The sequence below is a fragment of the Nymphalis io genome, chromosome 12, assembly GCF_905147045.1.
Source record: "Nymphalis io chromosome 12, ilAglIoxx1.1, whole genome shotgun sequence".
Classification (NCBI taxonomy): domain Eukaryota; kingdom Metazoa; phylum Arthropoda; class Insecta; order Lepidoptera; family Nymphalidae; genus Nymphalis; species Nymphalis io.
This window is the reverse complement of record NC_065899.1, coordinates 3,364,253-3,380,526: the sequence shown is the minus strand read 5'-3', so window position 1 is coordinate 3,380,526 and position 16,274 is coordinate 3,364,253. Positions and strand designations below refer to the sequence as shown.

Below are 16,274 nucleotides of genomic sequence, written 5' to 3'. Positions count from 1 at the left end.
ACTTTATCCTTTGAGATTGGTCAGGATAATATAATCAGTATCAATTTACCTTAAAACTTATATTTTATGTGATTGATAAATAATGATGCGAAAAATATAACATTTCATAACAACAATTCCTTAAAGTCCATATTTAGAAAGAAACATGAGAAAATTGCATTAGATTAAAGATACAAAAAAGAAAAAAATACAAATGAAATGGCATATTGAAATGATAACTTGGTATCGTATAACTTACGGCCTTATTTATATTTCTCTCTTTCCTCTCTCTTCTCACTTTACTTCGAATGTCAAATCAATAATGACAGAAAGAGCGAAATCAGTGTTTAACTAAACAGCCGCTAAGCAACGTTAGAGTTAGTTAGTATATAAAGTTCATATATGAGTAGCTCGTCAAAATACATCAATCACGACTCCTCTTTAATTTATAATATAAAATATAAAAGGATTTCTTGCTAGCAATGTAAAAAAACCTGACTTTATTTTATATAATCGATTTACAAAGTCAATATGTATAAAAATTAAAGTGTTCACAGAGATTTTCAGATCACGCTTGACATGCGGTTAGGGGAGGAAACCTGTATGTGTCTAACTTCACTGAAATTCTGCCATATGTGTATTCCACCTACCCGCATTAGAGCAGCTCCAAACCTTCTCCTCATAAAAGGAGAGGAGGTCTTAGCCCTGCAGTGGGACATTCACAGGCTGTTACTATACTATTATATATTAATCATGTACTGTTCGTAGTTCATAATATAGCAGAGTTATTAACGAATCGCTTCGGTTATCTTAGATTTGTTTATCTTTACTTCTTCGTATATTATTTAAAACAAACGGACTATATATTTATTATTATTCATACATAGTTGCAATCTCTATTACCTTAATCTCACAATTCGATAAGAAGGCATATCCGACACGATCGGAAAGAGTTCAGGCGCGGAACCACTTTACGTGATTTCGAGGCACGGGAGTGGGGTACACTCCCGTGCCTCGAAATCTTCCAAATTCCGTGCTGCTGATTTTTTTTTTATATTCGCCGGGAGGGCAAATGACTCTACTCCACCTGATGGTAAGTGGTAGTAGAGTCCAAACGCGACGACGGTCAGTACAGACGGGAAAAACGTTCTGCACTAGCCGCCTTGCCGGCCCGCAAGATGCCTCTTCACGCCTCGTTTGAAGGAACCCGAGTTGTAAGAGGAGGGGAACACGTGAGCTGGTAAGGAATTCCATTTTTTGGAAGTGCGACAAAGAAAGGAGTTGCCAAATTTCTTTGTTCGCGATGGAATTGATGTCACAGTTAGGCGGTGACATCGAGAACCAGCTCGCGTGGACTTAAGAAGGAAGGGGGAAGCAGGAATTAGAGAGAATAATTCCTCAGAGCACTCGCCGTGATACAGTCGATAGAAAGCGCTCAGTGCTGCTATCTCACGACGCAATTGTAAAGGTTCAAGGGTGTTTGTGACCTTTACGTCGCCAATAATGCGTACGGCACGTCGCTGCAACCGGTCCAAGGCCTCAAGTAGGTACTTAGCGGAGCCATCCCAAAGGTGCGAGCAATATTCCACGCAAGACCGTACCTGTGTTTTGTACAGCAGGCACAGTTGTTGTGGCGTGAAAAAGCGCCGCACCTTGTTCAGAACTCCGAGTTTCCGTGAAGCTGTTTTTATAACAGCCTCGATGTAATCCCTTGGACTAAGGTCGCAGCGAACTTCAATCAATCAAAATATTATATACATATTAATCATGTACTGTTCGTAGTTCATAATATAGCAGAGTTATTAACGAATCGCTTCGGTTACGTAAATCTAAGATTTGTTTATCTTTACTTCTTCGTATATTATTTAAAACAAACGGACGCTACAATGTTATTTATATATTTATTATTATTCATATATATATATATAGTTATACATATAGTTGCGCTGTTTGTTACATAGCGACAAGACGTATTAACTATTGGTGCTTTAATATTATTGTAAAAATCAGTGATTTTGCTAACAGTTCTCTCGAAAATTACGATCTAAATACGTAGTATATCTTCGTTTAAAAGAATAAGTAAACTTATAACAATTTCAGTGCCAAAATATAATAGTTTTCAACAATAACTTTGCAAATATAAAAGTGATTTACATATGTTTAACGTTGGACAAGTGCATCGTGATCTACTTCGTGCGTCAAGACGTTAATGAGCTTCATATTGAAAAAACATACCGCAACCGATAAGTCATCGACCACACATAAACAACGTACAAAACTGATAACTATTTTTGCCCGGTCAACTTAAACAGTTGTTGGAACAGAGGTTTCGAACGCACCGCATACGCAGTCGATACAGGTTCAAATCTCACTTGTGCGCATCGTTACTTTTTTTTTTGGTTACGAAGTAATAATATGGAGTTCGCCTGCTGTAGCAAATCAATAAATGATGCTGAAGATCCTATTGTATGTACATCTTGCGATAGGGAATTCCATGTAGCTTGTATGCTACAGCTAAAAGATCAAGAACTAAAACCGGACGATGATCTTAGACTCTCCTGGCGCTGTTCATCGTGTACCTCAAATAATTCTCGGGACAACAAATCTGATACCCCAATTCGCAATGTCACAAAGCGGTCCAAGCAAAAAACTGATAAGAGTACGTCTTCTGAAAAAAATACACATAAGGTAAATCTCACTGCGCTACAAATATCAAGAGATGAAATTCGAAATATTATTAAATCTGAGTTTAAAGAGGCTTTTTCTGGATTTCAAAATGTCCTTGAGGATGTTAAAAAGGAAATTTTGTCACTCCAAAACTCTGTGAAATTTTTAAGTGATACTCATGATGCGACTCTTAAGAGACTAGAAACAGCCGAGAATGGGATAAAAAAGTGTGATGCATTATATTCCGATGTAAAAAACTGCCAATTATCTATGATAAACCTCCAAAATAAAATTAATAATAAGGAACAATGGTCCAGGCGTTCTAATGTTGAGATTATTGGCCTTCCCGAATCCAAAAACGAAAATTTAATGACAACAATGAATAAGTTATCGGAACTGGTGGATCACTCAGCTTACAGTCATTCGGACATCGATTTTATAACCCGCGTGGCCCCTAAAAACAATGATTCTAAAAAACCAAGACCCGTAATTATTCGATTTTTGTCTAGATGGAAGAAGGATGATTTCCTTGCTAGATTACGAGCAAAGACGAATATCAGGGCTTGCGACCTTGGCTACGTGGGAAATACTAATCGTGTTTACTTTAACGATCATCTAACAAGTGCTAATAAGGCGCTTCTTCGTAAAACAAAAGAAATAGCTCGCGATAAAAAATATACGTATATTTGGGTAAAAAACTGTTCTATTATGGCTAGAAAAACTGACACTAGCCCTGTTATTCATATACTTAACGAATGTGATTTAAAAAAATTGTAATACGCGCAATTAATTTATCCAACATATTATATATAAGTACGTTTGGTGGCTTCTTTATAAATTTACTAAAATTATGTTGGCTTTTCTATTTGATTGTAATTTTATTAGGCTTTGAGAGAGAGATGAAACTGCTAAATCTGTTTAAGGTTTATTCTATTTGTATAATTTTAGAAAGGAGAATTATTATAATTAATTTAGATGAAATGGTCAGTTTAAATGTATTTAGTATAATTCTTAAGTCTTATATGATTTATAAATTACTTATTTCGCAATGGTATCCAAAATAGCGATTTTGTACCAAAACGTGCGAGGTCTTAGAACAAAAACTTCTGAGTTTTTTTCGAATATATTAAATTGTGAACATGACATAATTTGTCTAACTGAAACGTGGTTATTACCTGGAATTTTTGATTCAGAAATTTTTGATAGTCGCTACTCGGTCTATAGATGTGATCGTAACTACAATGAACGTAACGATAAAATGGGAGGCGGTGTCCTGATTGCGGTGCGTAACGGACTCGTTGTTAAAGACCCTGTCTTTTTGCCGTCAAACGATATTGTTTCCTGTGACGTTTTTTCATTATGCGTAGCTTTAAGGTCAAAAGGTAAGCCCGTTAATTGTAGATTTTTTTGTTGTTATTTTCCTCAGTCGGGTTCACAATTTCAAGATCAGTTGAACTTTTATGAACGTATCTCTGAATTAGTGATATTGAATCCGAAAGATATATTTTTAATAGTTGGTGATTTTAATGTTCCCAGTGCTATTTGGTCTCCTTCGTCCACATCCGCTGAGCTCTGTGAGAATATTGGAAACTCAATGGTCAATGCAATGTCTTCCTTCATGTCCTTAAATAACTTTTCCCAATATAACTTAGTCTCAAACATCAATAATCGCCAATTAGACCTTGTCTTCAGTAACTCAAATTGTAGGGTTATGCGCTGTGAAACACCTTTAGTAGAGGAAAATTTACACCATCCCACGTTGGATATTATGTTAATAGATATTAACATTAGTAGCTTTCTTAGCCCTCCTCGTATTATTAAACTTTTTCATAAAGCTGACTATAAAATAATTAATGAATTATTGGCTAACAATGATTGGTCGGTTATTTCTGATTACTATGATATTGACACATCCGTTGAGAAATTCTATTACATAATCAATGATATAATTACAAAGAATATTCCTTCAAAAGTGGTTGTTGATCTTAGTAAGTATCCAGCGTGGTATTCTCCTGCACTTATTAAAATTATTAAAGAAAAACTAAAATATCACAAAAAATGGAAAATGTATGATAATTACAGTGATTACAGTACTTTTAAATTACTTCGTGATAGACAAAAAAGGGTTGAAAAGACATGCTACGATAACTATCTTGATTTTGCGGAAAATAATATTTTGAGAAACTCTAAGTGTTTTTGGACATTTGTCAAGACCAAACAGAATACAAATGACATACCTGAGCGGCTATATTATAACGATATCTCAACAAGTGACGGTCAGCAAATAAGCAATCTACATATTTAATGAATATTTCTATACATCCTTTGAACATAGTACACATCTTAACAATTTTTCCTGTAACAATCAAAATAATAGTGGATATGCTAATACAATTAATTTGTCATCTGTTGATATTTCACTTGCTGATGTTCGTAAGTATTTGAAAACCTTAAATATTAAAAAAGGTAGCGGACCCGACGGTATACCACCTCTTTTTCTAAGTAAATGCTATATGACTATATCTATTCCTTTACATTTATTGTTTTGTATTTCCCTTCATACATGTACTATGCCTTCAATTTGGAAACAGTCTTATGTTGTGCCTATTTTTAAAAATGGAGATAGACATGATATCAAAAATTATCGTCCTATTTCGAAATTAAGTTCAATCCCAAAACTTTTTGAACGTATAATTTATGACAAAATCTTTCCAAGCATACGTCCCATAATTATTGACCAGCAGCATGGATTTATTAACAAGAAATCAACTGAAACTAATTTGTGTGAATTCACTGACTATGTTTTGACTGCAATGGACAAAAGATATCAGGTAGACGTTGTGTACACCGATTACTCCAAAGCGTTTGACAAAATCTCTCATTCTATCTTAATCAAAAATGGAGTTCATCGGTGTACATGGTGACCTCCTTAGATGGATCAAGTCATATTTATTGAATAGAAGTCAAGCCGTGACTGTGAAAGGATGTTGCTCATCTTTTCTACCCGTTCCATCTGGAGTCCCTCAAGGCTCACATCTTGAACCACTGTTTTTTAATATTGTTGTTTCGGTATTTGCATCTTCTAAATTTCTATTATATGCTGATGATACAAAAACTTATAAAATTATTAAGAGTGTTGATGATTGTATTAGTCTGCAAAAAGATTTGAACTTACTTAGCGATTATTGTACTACCAATTCGCTGTTTTTGAATATAAAGAAATGTAATTGTATAACATATACCAGAAAAAGAAAAGTGATCATTTACAACTACCGATTTAAGGAAGATGATATAAAACGTGTATCAGTGGTCAAAGATCTTGAAATAACACTCGATTCTAAACTTCTTTTCGATGAACACATAAATTCCATAACTTCTAAAGCGTTTCGTATGCTAGGATTTATGCTAAGGATTTCCAGAGAGTTTAAGCGTGTTTCAACTTTTGCTCTTTTATATAAATCATTTGTGAGACCTATTCTAGAATACGCTTGCACTGTCTGGAATCCACAGTATAGTAAATATATAGAATTCATCGAAAATATTCAGGAAAAGTTTTTAAAATATTTAAAATTTTCGTCTATAAATAATTTGAATCAAATAGAAAAGATACCGACAACTGAACAGAGACGACTTGAACGTGATATGGTGTTTTTATATAAATTGATCCACAACATATTTGACTCCCCTTATCTCCTTTCTAAAATAAATATCAAGTGTCCTCGCCCTGGTAGTCGCAACAAATCTATTTTTGATTTTCCATTGACAAAGATTAAATATGCAGCAAATGCATTTATTAATAGATTATCTAAACAGTACAATAAAACATTTGTTGAATGTGATATATTTCATCTCTCCCTTAAAAAATTCAAACTGCAAGTAAAAGAAATATTATACTCTGAAGAGCCTTAATTTACTCATGCATTTTTAATTAATTAATTATAATTTGATTATTTATTATTAAATTATGTTTTCTTGATTTAAAAATTAAATTTATATTAAATTAAATTATATAAATGAATTATATATTTTCATGCACCTATTAAATATAAAAAATGTCTTGTTTTGTAATTACTTATGATTAATTTATAAATGGAAACTGTTTTGGTTTAAGAATTGTTTTATATTTTTTATTTTATTGTAATTATTTCACTGTTTGTTTCCTGTACACTAAATAAATAAATATATATATATATATATATATGTTACCGTAAAATACAACAGTAGTTTATAAAACTATTACTGTGATATAAATAAAATGATTAAAATTCATAAAATTTGAGTATATCAGGTACTAAGTATTAACCACAAAAAATGTTTTAATATTCTGACGCAAATATGTGTACCTGCTTTAGTTTAATTTACTATGCATAGTATATATTACGTACATTGGGTTTAAGTATACTTTCCGGGTGGGTATTACCTTCAAGTTAAATACAAAAAAAAACGGTCGAAATATACTTCTCTAGCTAAAAGTGGAAGACGTTGTACTGCACGCCATCTAGCGGCGAATAACAACAAAGTGAATAAAGTTCACTGGAATAATGTTTAATGTAATGTATGTTTAAAGAAAGACAGCCGCTGGGTCACAACGACCCTGGCCCTATGGGCCTAAACGAAATGACACGACGGATGAACCGTCGGGGAGGACCATCCCGGGTAGGGGGGGCAACCCCGAGGCCCGTACCCAGACTGGCCTAGGCCAGCCAGGAGGACCATTGATGATGGAACAATGTTGTATTATAAATAAAGATTATAATATTCACTGTTTGTAGACCATAATATTAAAGAGCAGAGCTATTAGTAAATAGCTTAGAATGTGTAAATCTATGATTTGATTATGTGAGGAGCTCACTTCTCAGCTTCAACAGGTTTTGTTGATAATCATTTGGATTGTATAAAAATACGGTATCTTTATTTATTTTGGAAATTGGTTAACTTATTTTTAATACCAAACAAAAAGTGAATTTATTGTGATTTAGATCTAATTCTTAAAACAAAGAATAAATGCCTTCAACATATTTTATGAATACACATAATCGTTAGATTTTCAATATTGCTATTTTATGCTGGCTATGGCTAAAATGGTATTAAAAATGAAATAGAAAACAAAACTGGAATAATATTTACAAATATGGATGAATATATTAATTATTCAAACATATTCCTTTTTATTAATTTCCATTAAATAAAAATAGAGAGTATCAAACTTTCATATTTAAAAGACATTTTGAAATTTATGATAATATAAATTTTATACAATTTAAAATTGTTTTTTCAATCTTTTAAACAGCTTTAAACATGATTTATTTTTAAGAATACTTTATTTAACCTAACAAGTATTGTAATCTATCAAAGGCATCGACTGCATGTAGTTTCTTAACTTTTTATAAATACTATCGGCGATCGGATCTATAAAAATCTTTCCAAATTGCACCGTTAAATATTTCCAATTCTGATTAATAAGAAGATGCATCGAGTCACCTGAAACAAAAAAATAATATTTAAATTTACACAATTCTATGTATTTTTTTAATTATTCAATTTAAAATAGAGAGGCAGATTGGCATATAGGTTATCTGATAGTTAGAAGTAACCACAGTTATGTAGATTATATATATATGTATAATCTACATAACTGTGGTATCTTTGTCGCTCACACCCCATTCTACAATATATTATATATATTCTACATACATTAAGTAGGTAACTCAATCTCCCACCACCAGAAAATATCAATTAACAATAGCGATAAGAAGACTTACTTAATTCCTTATTTCCATAGTAAAGATTCGATAAATTAAATTCAGCCTTTTCTCTTACATCATACCAGTAATCAAATCCCTTCAATTCTATATTTTTTTTTCCATCCGCTTCTTTAATATCAAACGGAATTAGCAAACCAATTTGAATATTCTCTGAAATTTAAATAAAACAGTCAATAAATAAAAAAGAAAAATAGCGCCTGATATTCCCTTCAATAAAATTATTAATTTTGATGGTAAGTACAGTTTTGAAAAGTGATAGCATGTTATGGTTCTATTGCTGGGCAAATGCCTTCTTAAAAAAAGGTGCTTAAAGGTTGGAGCTTATTACACTTCTCCAATACGCTGTTTCGTATATAAATATATAAAAATACAAGTGGTACTTGCACACATTGAATACAATTTCAAAAGAAAATAAAATTTATATAAAAAAACTTTTTTGGTTTCTAAAACTTACTGAGGTTTACTTGAAAGGAACCTTCACCAGCAATTGGTAATGAAAATAATGATCCACTCGTCTTGTAGGGATGCGTGATCACCATATCTGTACGAAGAGATACTTGCGCAACGTTAGTGACTAAATTAAATCTGGAATATAATCACATAATTAATTGTTACCTTCTTAAAAGTGTAACCAAATCGAATTTTCGTTTTTAAGCAGTTTTGGAAAAAAAACAACAATAACTTATTCGATATTAAATTATATGTTGTTTTTTGTGAACCATATTATATCCTATGTTGCGTAAAGGCAAGCTTGATTTTGTGTGATGTGCACATAGCAAACGTGAACAATTTTTGTAGATAATTGAGTGATTTACTCTATTTTAATATATATAATTATTATTAAGTATTTAATTTAACAAATATTTGTCCATTACGTTATATAATCAAAATTAATATCTTAGTATTTAATTCGCAAAATAAATAGTTCCGCGCAACAAAAATACTGGTTATGGTGGTCAGCGGTGTGGTGGCGGGGATATCAGCGCAAGGTATCAGTTACGGGGAGCGGCGGGTACTAGAAACTACGTTTAGTTGACAATCATCTTAAATTTTCAATTTTAGTGTTATCCATGTTCATATTTTTTGTTATACATACATATTAACATACGACCATACTTTGTTAGTTTGAGTCTATAAATATAGATTGTTAAAACTGTATTTGAATGTCACTCCGATTATTAAATAATTATTTTCCTTACGTACTACCTAACTCATCACACACATCTCATTTTGCTTCAATTTAATCGAAAGCTAAAATTATCAGAATAGGTTCATACAAAATTATTTTTTTAGATTACATTTGAATGTTGTTATAATTGCTTAAGTATCTACATAATTATGTATTAATTTTTGGATCGTTAATTTTTATCAAATATAAAATGTTTAGGTTAGGTTAAGGACTGCATTTAAAAGTCGCTTCTATTGTTAAATATATGTCATTTCATATGTTACTTATGTCAATGTTTATTTTGTTTATTTCGATTCCATTTAGAAACTATAAATTCTATATGCTACTGTCATATTACATATATGCTATATATCATATTAATATTTTGCTTATCTTTTTAGATATAGCTCAATATTTTAACGTAGTCGGAGAGAAAATTTTTGGTCTAGGCTACTATGGAGTGACCGCCAAAATTATAAAAAATACACAAACTTTCTATCTTTATAAGACTTTGTCTTAAATGTCTACAAAAATCGAAAATGGCATATACCTACCTTTTATAAACAACTCACTGTGACTACTGTTAATATTAATCGTTACAAGAAAAGAATAAACAAGGACAGCAATTTTAGATAATTAAATAAACTTATTAAAAATACGCAGGACACGTTTTATTATGCTTTATGCACTATACAATATAAATTCTTTTACGCCCTTAGCAGTGTTCTATATGGGTAATAGATCGATTGACGCATGTCGACGAATCTCGTTGATAAAATAATGAACGGGATAAAATACATATTTTACTTGTACGAAGTCGGGACGGTCAGCTAGTAAAATGTAATTTAAAGACACATTTACTATATGACAAAACGCACTGGACTTTCAAAATTTGAAAACAAGACTATTACTAAAGATTAATATATCAACAAATGTCAACTACAATGAATCATTAGTACGCATAAATAAAAAATAATTTACAGTTTTTACCTACCCAAACTCTTCTAAAATTGCGTCGTCTAGTCCTTGATACTCTAAATTTGTTGTATCTAAGAACCAACCATCCTTGTCCAAAGTAATTGCGTCCTCCTTCAGAGTATTAAAGCGAGCATTAGATGTAACATTCGCATTTTCACTGAATACGTTCAAAAAATTACGGTTCTGGAGAAAACATTTCAACGGTATCGATCCTGTAAAAATACCGTCATGTTTTTAATATTTTATAGGATAGACATTGTAAAAAATGACTATAGCTTACATCGCTGATGCGCCACCAACCTTGGGAACTCAGACGAGCTTGCACAAAGCCCTATCACCAGTAAAATGTAAAAATTTTAATTACCTAATTTTCTACTAAAATAATTATATAACAGTTACAATGTTGTGTTTTTACAATAGAAAGTATTAATGAAACAGTTGCAATGATGTAAAACCTGGTAATTGAACTAGTAAGTTTGAAATTTAAACAATAATACAATTATGTATGTATCGATATAATAGTTTGAAAGAAAATAAGTATCATAGAAACATTTGTTTCTATATATATCTTATCAATTTCTATCTTAGAACTTCTACTAACAAGATCAAATTAACAATTATATCAAAATATCTCACCTGTTACTAAGGTACTTGTAAATTGGATACCAATAATCGCAAAATATATCAAAAGACCCATGATGAACAGCCAGTATCTGAAAGTACAGTGAGTTGCTTTATGACAAGTTTGCCTTTTATATATCTTTTCGTATAAAACAAGATCAATTCAAACCATTACATGTCGTACGTTTTTATTTTTTGACGCTGAATTCCGTACATTTTACAATTCTTATTATGTTATTGCTTTTAACAAAATATAATTATTTATCTCGAGTATTATGCTTAAACCATTTTCAAATAGTTCAAAAGCATATAAAATTTGGTTAATAGTTAATAAAAATCAAAGGAAAAATAGAAGCAACAGACGTATCGTACAAGTCCAGCAGATGTAGCGTACTTAGCCCGGATATTCACTTGAGCACAACTTTAAATCTCGTGCAGGAGTCTGTATGTACGCTCGTAATGACGTCTACTTCCCGTGTCTCCGAAACTTGGAGGTATCCGACTTTTCGGTAATGTGGTGCTTATCAGATACAGGTTTAGAGCAGATCATATACGCCTGCGTCTATAGGTCGCACAGTGGTGACCAGGAGACGACTCGGATGTTCGAGTATGTCAGCGAGATGGCTGATATCGTCCAACGTATCCAACTGCTCAAATGGTGTTTCCGGGGGATTTCAACGCTCACCACCAAAATTGGCTATTCCCATATCAGAACACCGACCATGCAGGGAGAGAGGCACTCAAATTCGCACTATCGCTAGATCTTTCTCAGCTGGTACATGAAGCAACTCGGGTGCCGACTACCGACCCTGACCGGTTTTCAGTGTCAGTTGCAGCTCCCTTGGGCACTTCTGAGAATTGCGTGATCAAGTCGGTTTACAACTTCCACCCTCTGGACTCTGATCCCACTGGAACCAGATGGGTGTGGCGATACAAGTCAGCAGACTGGGACGAATGACCCGAGCTGCGAACAAGCCATATCTGAAGTGATATGCCATGGAATTTTTCATTCCATATGCTGACGTATCACTAGATGGCAAGACTACTAGGTGGTACAACGCTGAGTGCGCCGAAGCTGAGGCCCATAAAAACTCATCTTTGTAGCGTGGGTAGTAGCACACACCACCAAAGCTCCGGACATTACATCTAAGAAGAGAGCTTTTAACTCTGCTGCCAAGTACTACAAGAAGGTTTTCAAGAAGGCTCGTTTTAATCGAACTAGACGCCTCGGGACTAGATTAGCTTCCTATTCCCGTGGTAGTAAAGCATTTTGGTCCCTGTCCAAGTCGGTTGAGACGAACTTCTGTCGTCCATCACTGCCTCCACTACTGAAGCCCAATGGATCACTGGCCTTCACTGCAATAGAAAAGGCTAACTTGCTAGCGGCTTTGTTTGCCGAAAATTCACGTCTCGATGCGGGAAGTGCCTCACCGCCAAACATACCACCTTGCGACTTTATTATGCCAGAGATACGAATTCACCAAATTTCCTAAGAAGGTTCTAAAAATTCTCAGCACCTTGAACGTGAATGTGGTCAGTGGCCCTGACGGGATTCCAGCAATAGTCCTGAGGAATTGTATCCTGTTTTAACACGCTTGTACCGCCTCTCTCTTAAATCCGCTCAAGTTCTTAAGGCTTGGAAGATTGCCAACGTACAACCTGTACCGAAGAAGAATAGTCGTGCCGACCCAGCCAATTACAGGCCCATAGCAATCACCTCCATACTTAGCAAAGGTTTGGAACGTGTATTAAACAACAAGCTCCTGGCGTACCTCGAAGAAAATGATCTCCTATCGGACCAGCAGTACGGATTTCGTTGGAATCGGTCAACAGGAGATCTTTTAGTGTACGCTACCCACATCTGGGGCGAGGCCATGGACAAGTACGGTGAAGCGTTAGCCATTTCACTTGACGTGTCCAAGGCTTTTGACCGAGTCTGGCATGAGGGCCTTTTGAGCAAGCTTTCTAGCTACGGGATACCTGTTGGCCTTTACAACTAGATATCAGATTTCCTGAGAGGACGATCGTTTCGAGTTGTCCTAGATGGCTTCTCATCTGATCTAATGACGATTAATGCCGGTGTTCCTCAGGGATCAATTCTCTCCGCTACACTCTTCCTGCTGCATAAAAACGATCTGCTAAAACCGGGTATATTTGGGTACGCAGACGATAGCACTGTAACGGAGAGATACATATCCAGTCCTTGAACTAATGCAACAGAAACTCTTGAACACAGAGAAGCCTTGGGAGAACGCATCAATTTGATATTGGAAGAGGTATCAGATTAGGGTGACGATAATCAAGTCAAATTTAATCCTACCAAGACTCAAGCATGTTTGTTCACCACCTAGAGGAGTCCATTTCCCCTGACTCCGACTTTCCAAAATGTATCTGTCCGATACAACAGTATAACCCATCACCGACAGTATTGAGCTTCTAGGAGTTACCTTAACATCCAAACTCAACTTTGGGCAATGCATTGAATCCAAAGCTAAAACTGCTGGCAAAAAACTTGGTATCCTCAACAAGTCAAACAGTACTTCACACCGGAACAGCTTCTGACCATATATCAAGCTCAAGTCAGATCGTGCATGGAGTACTGCAGCCATTTATGGAACGGCTCTGCTAAGTACCAGCTTGAAGCTTTGGATTCAGTGGATCGTCGTGCTAGAAGGCTCATTGGCGACCAGTCATTGGTCGCAAAACTCCAGACCTTGGAACACCGTCGTAAGGTTGCCTGTCTGTCGGTTTTCTACAGAATATATTTCGGAGAGTGCGCCCAGGAACTATTTAATTTGGTTCCTCCGTCACCTTTTTACCATAGAACGTGCGTGGCATCTTCAAGATCTGCACCCGTACGTAGTTGATGTATCTAAGACATCGCTAAGATCTGGAATACCCTTCCGACCTCCGTTTTTCCCACCACCTACAATATGGGTACCTTCAAGTCTAGAATGAATAGGCATCTTCTAGGCAAGTGCGTTCCATCTTAGACTGTATCATCACTTTCCATCAGGTGTGATAACAGTCAAGCGCTAGCTTATATATTTAAAAATAAAACAAAATAATATTAATTACAGAGAAATTGAAATAAAATAGAAATTGCATTGTAAGAAATGTTAACCATGGTATACAACTAAGATATTATGTCTCTTGTGGCTCTAACAACATAACTGTATTTTTATGCTATTTCCGTTTATTTTATTTTGCTTAGTGTACATTTTGCATGTCGTGGTTAACTTATTTCTTATTATTACTGGATTATCATATATTGTCACTAAATAAATAAATAAACTATAACCGAGAAAAGGCCATCGACCTTCATACCGTTTTAAAACGTTTTTAAAGATTTACAAAAATAATGAATATTAATTATATAGTTTGTTGACATTTAAAGTGCCTGGAGTTAAAACAAGCTACAATAATAATAAATGACACATGAATACTGACAAAAACTTACAAAATCACGACAATCTGCGTATCGTAGTTGAGTATCTATAAATAATTATGTACTTTTTATAACAAGACACCCTTTTCCTTATTCATACATTTGCGAATGAGACACACGTTTTGTCGTATGCAAATTCATCTAAATAGAAAATATATAACAAAGTTTTTAATACAATGTTGACTTTTGGCCTTTTATTCCTCGCCTCGTTCTTAATTAATAATTTAATTAAGAACGAGGCTAATTTTATATTCAAAATTATTTGAATATCTATTTTTGTGGCCATACTATTCTTCAATATTACACCATTGCAGTCGCAACGTCGTCGCTGGAGGACGGTCACAACTGTTAAAAGAAATTATAATTTTAATTATATCTAATATTTAAAACTAAGCACTTCGATCGTGTGGGAATCCAGAGTGTGGAAAATCACGATGTCGACGAATGCTCAATTAGAGCAAATTCTGTTGTTAATGCCGCCTATGCATTTCGACTATACTCGTGTTACACCGACGCGACGAGTAAAATACTATACATAATAATATTATAATATTATGTATTGTTTGTTTTATTTTTATTTAATTTATTATTTTTTAAATTTACAGTAAACAAGGTAATAATGAATTATGATCACGTACGCATCCTGTGGTCGTGTAAGTATGAGATTTATAAAATAAGTAAATACCATTGTTTTATTATACTATTTATTTATTCATAGAGTATCTATAACAATAGATAAATATGCGTAACACAAGAATTCCAAGCGTATTCCAGCTTTCCCCTCGAAGTTGTGTCGACCCAACTGCAAAGTTTGCCCAAGGTACACATACTCCTGAACAACTTCGAGAGGAACTCCGTTAACAGCTATTGGTTCCGGACTGACGTGTTCATTGAACATTATCTTGGTTTTCTCCAAGTTCATCCGGAGACCAATTCGAGCAGAAGAATCAGCCAGGCTCAAGAGGGAAAAGTCTATAGTTCTTCAAAAAGGTTTTGTCTCCCTTTTTGAAGAACATTACGACAACACTCTTGCTCCATGCCTTTGGAGTTCTCCCCAAGAATATGACAGAATTTAATATAAAGCGACGACTTTTCCCTTTGAAGTGGTCAGCTTCGTCAGATGGTTTCGACCTAGTTGTTGAACAAAGACTTTCGGGGGTCGAAAATTTTGCGCAATCGCTTCTTTTATAGAGCGTGTATTGGAGTTTCGGAGGTCGCATCTTACTAGCTTTCAATCAATCAATCAATCAATCAACAGCCAATTGTTGTCCACTGCTGAACATAGGCCTCTCCCAAGGTGCGCCAAAGCTCCCTGTCCTCCGCCTTCCGCATCCAGTTGGTGCCCGCCACCTACTTAAGGTCGTCGGTCCACTTGGCTGGAGGGCGCCCTACGCTGCGCTTGCCGATTCGCGGTCTCCACTCTAGGACTCGTCTGCTCTAACCGCCATCGGTCATACGACATACGTGACCAGCCCACTGCCACTTCAGCCTGCTAATTTTGCAAGCTATGTCCGTGACTCCGGTTCTTTTCCGGATAATCTCATTTCTGATCTTATCCTTCAAAGATACTCCGAGCAAAGCTCGCTTCATAGCACGCTAAGCGACTTTGAATTTGTGGACTAGTCCCGCAGTTAGTGTCCACGTTTCG

The 16,274-nt window shown here is 34.6% G+C and overlaps 1 protein-coding gene across 1 annotated transcript; it reads right to left on the bottom strand.

Annotated features, from left to right (window-relative positions):
• Window positions 1-7,958: 7,958 nt before the first annotated feature.
• LOC126772255 (circadian clock-controlled protein daywake-like) lies at window positions 7,959-11,266 on the bottom strand. The gene is made up of 5 exons (XM_050492542.1): window positions 11,194-11,266; window positions 10,574-10,769; window positions 8,866-8,996; window positions 8,409-8,561; window positions 7,959-8,127 (listed from the first exon to the last, which is right to left on the bottom strand). The coding sequence occupies exons 1-5, from the start codon at window positions 11,252-11,254 to the stop codon at window positions 7,976-7,978; spliced, it is 693 nt and encodes a 230-aa protein (XP_050348499.1). The 5' UTR covers window positions 11,255-11,266; the 3' UTR covers window positions 7,959-7,975.
• Window positions 11,267-16,274: the final 5,008 nt, after the last annotated feature.

Coding starts and splice junctions, on each gene's coding strand:
- LOC126772255 (XM_050492542.1), bottom strand. CDS start 11,254: ATGGGTCTTTTGATATATTTTGCGATTATTGGTATCCAATTTACAAGT. Junction 10,770..11,193: donor TACAAGTACCTTAGTAACAG/GTGAGATATTTT, acceptor GTATTTTTACAG/GATCGATACCGTTGAAATGT. Junction 8,128..8,408: donor CTATGGAAATAAGGAATTAA/GTAAGTCTTCTT, acceptor TTTTTGTTTCAG/GTGACTCGATGCATCTTCTT.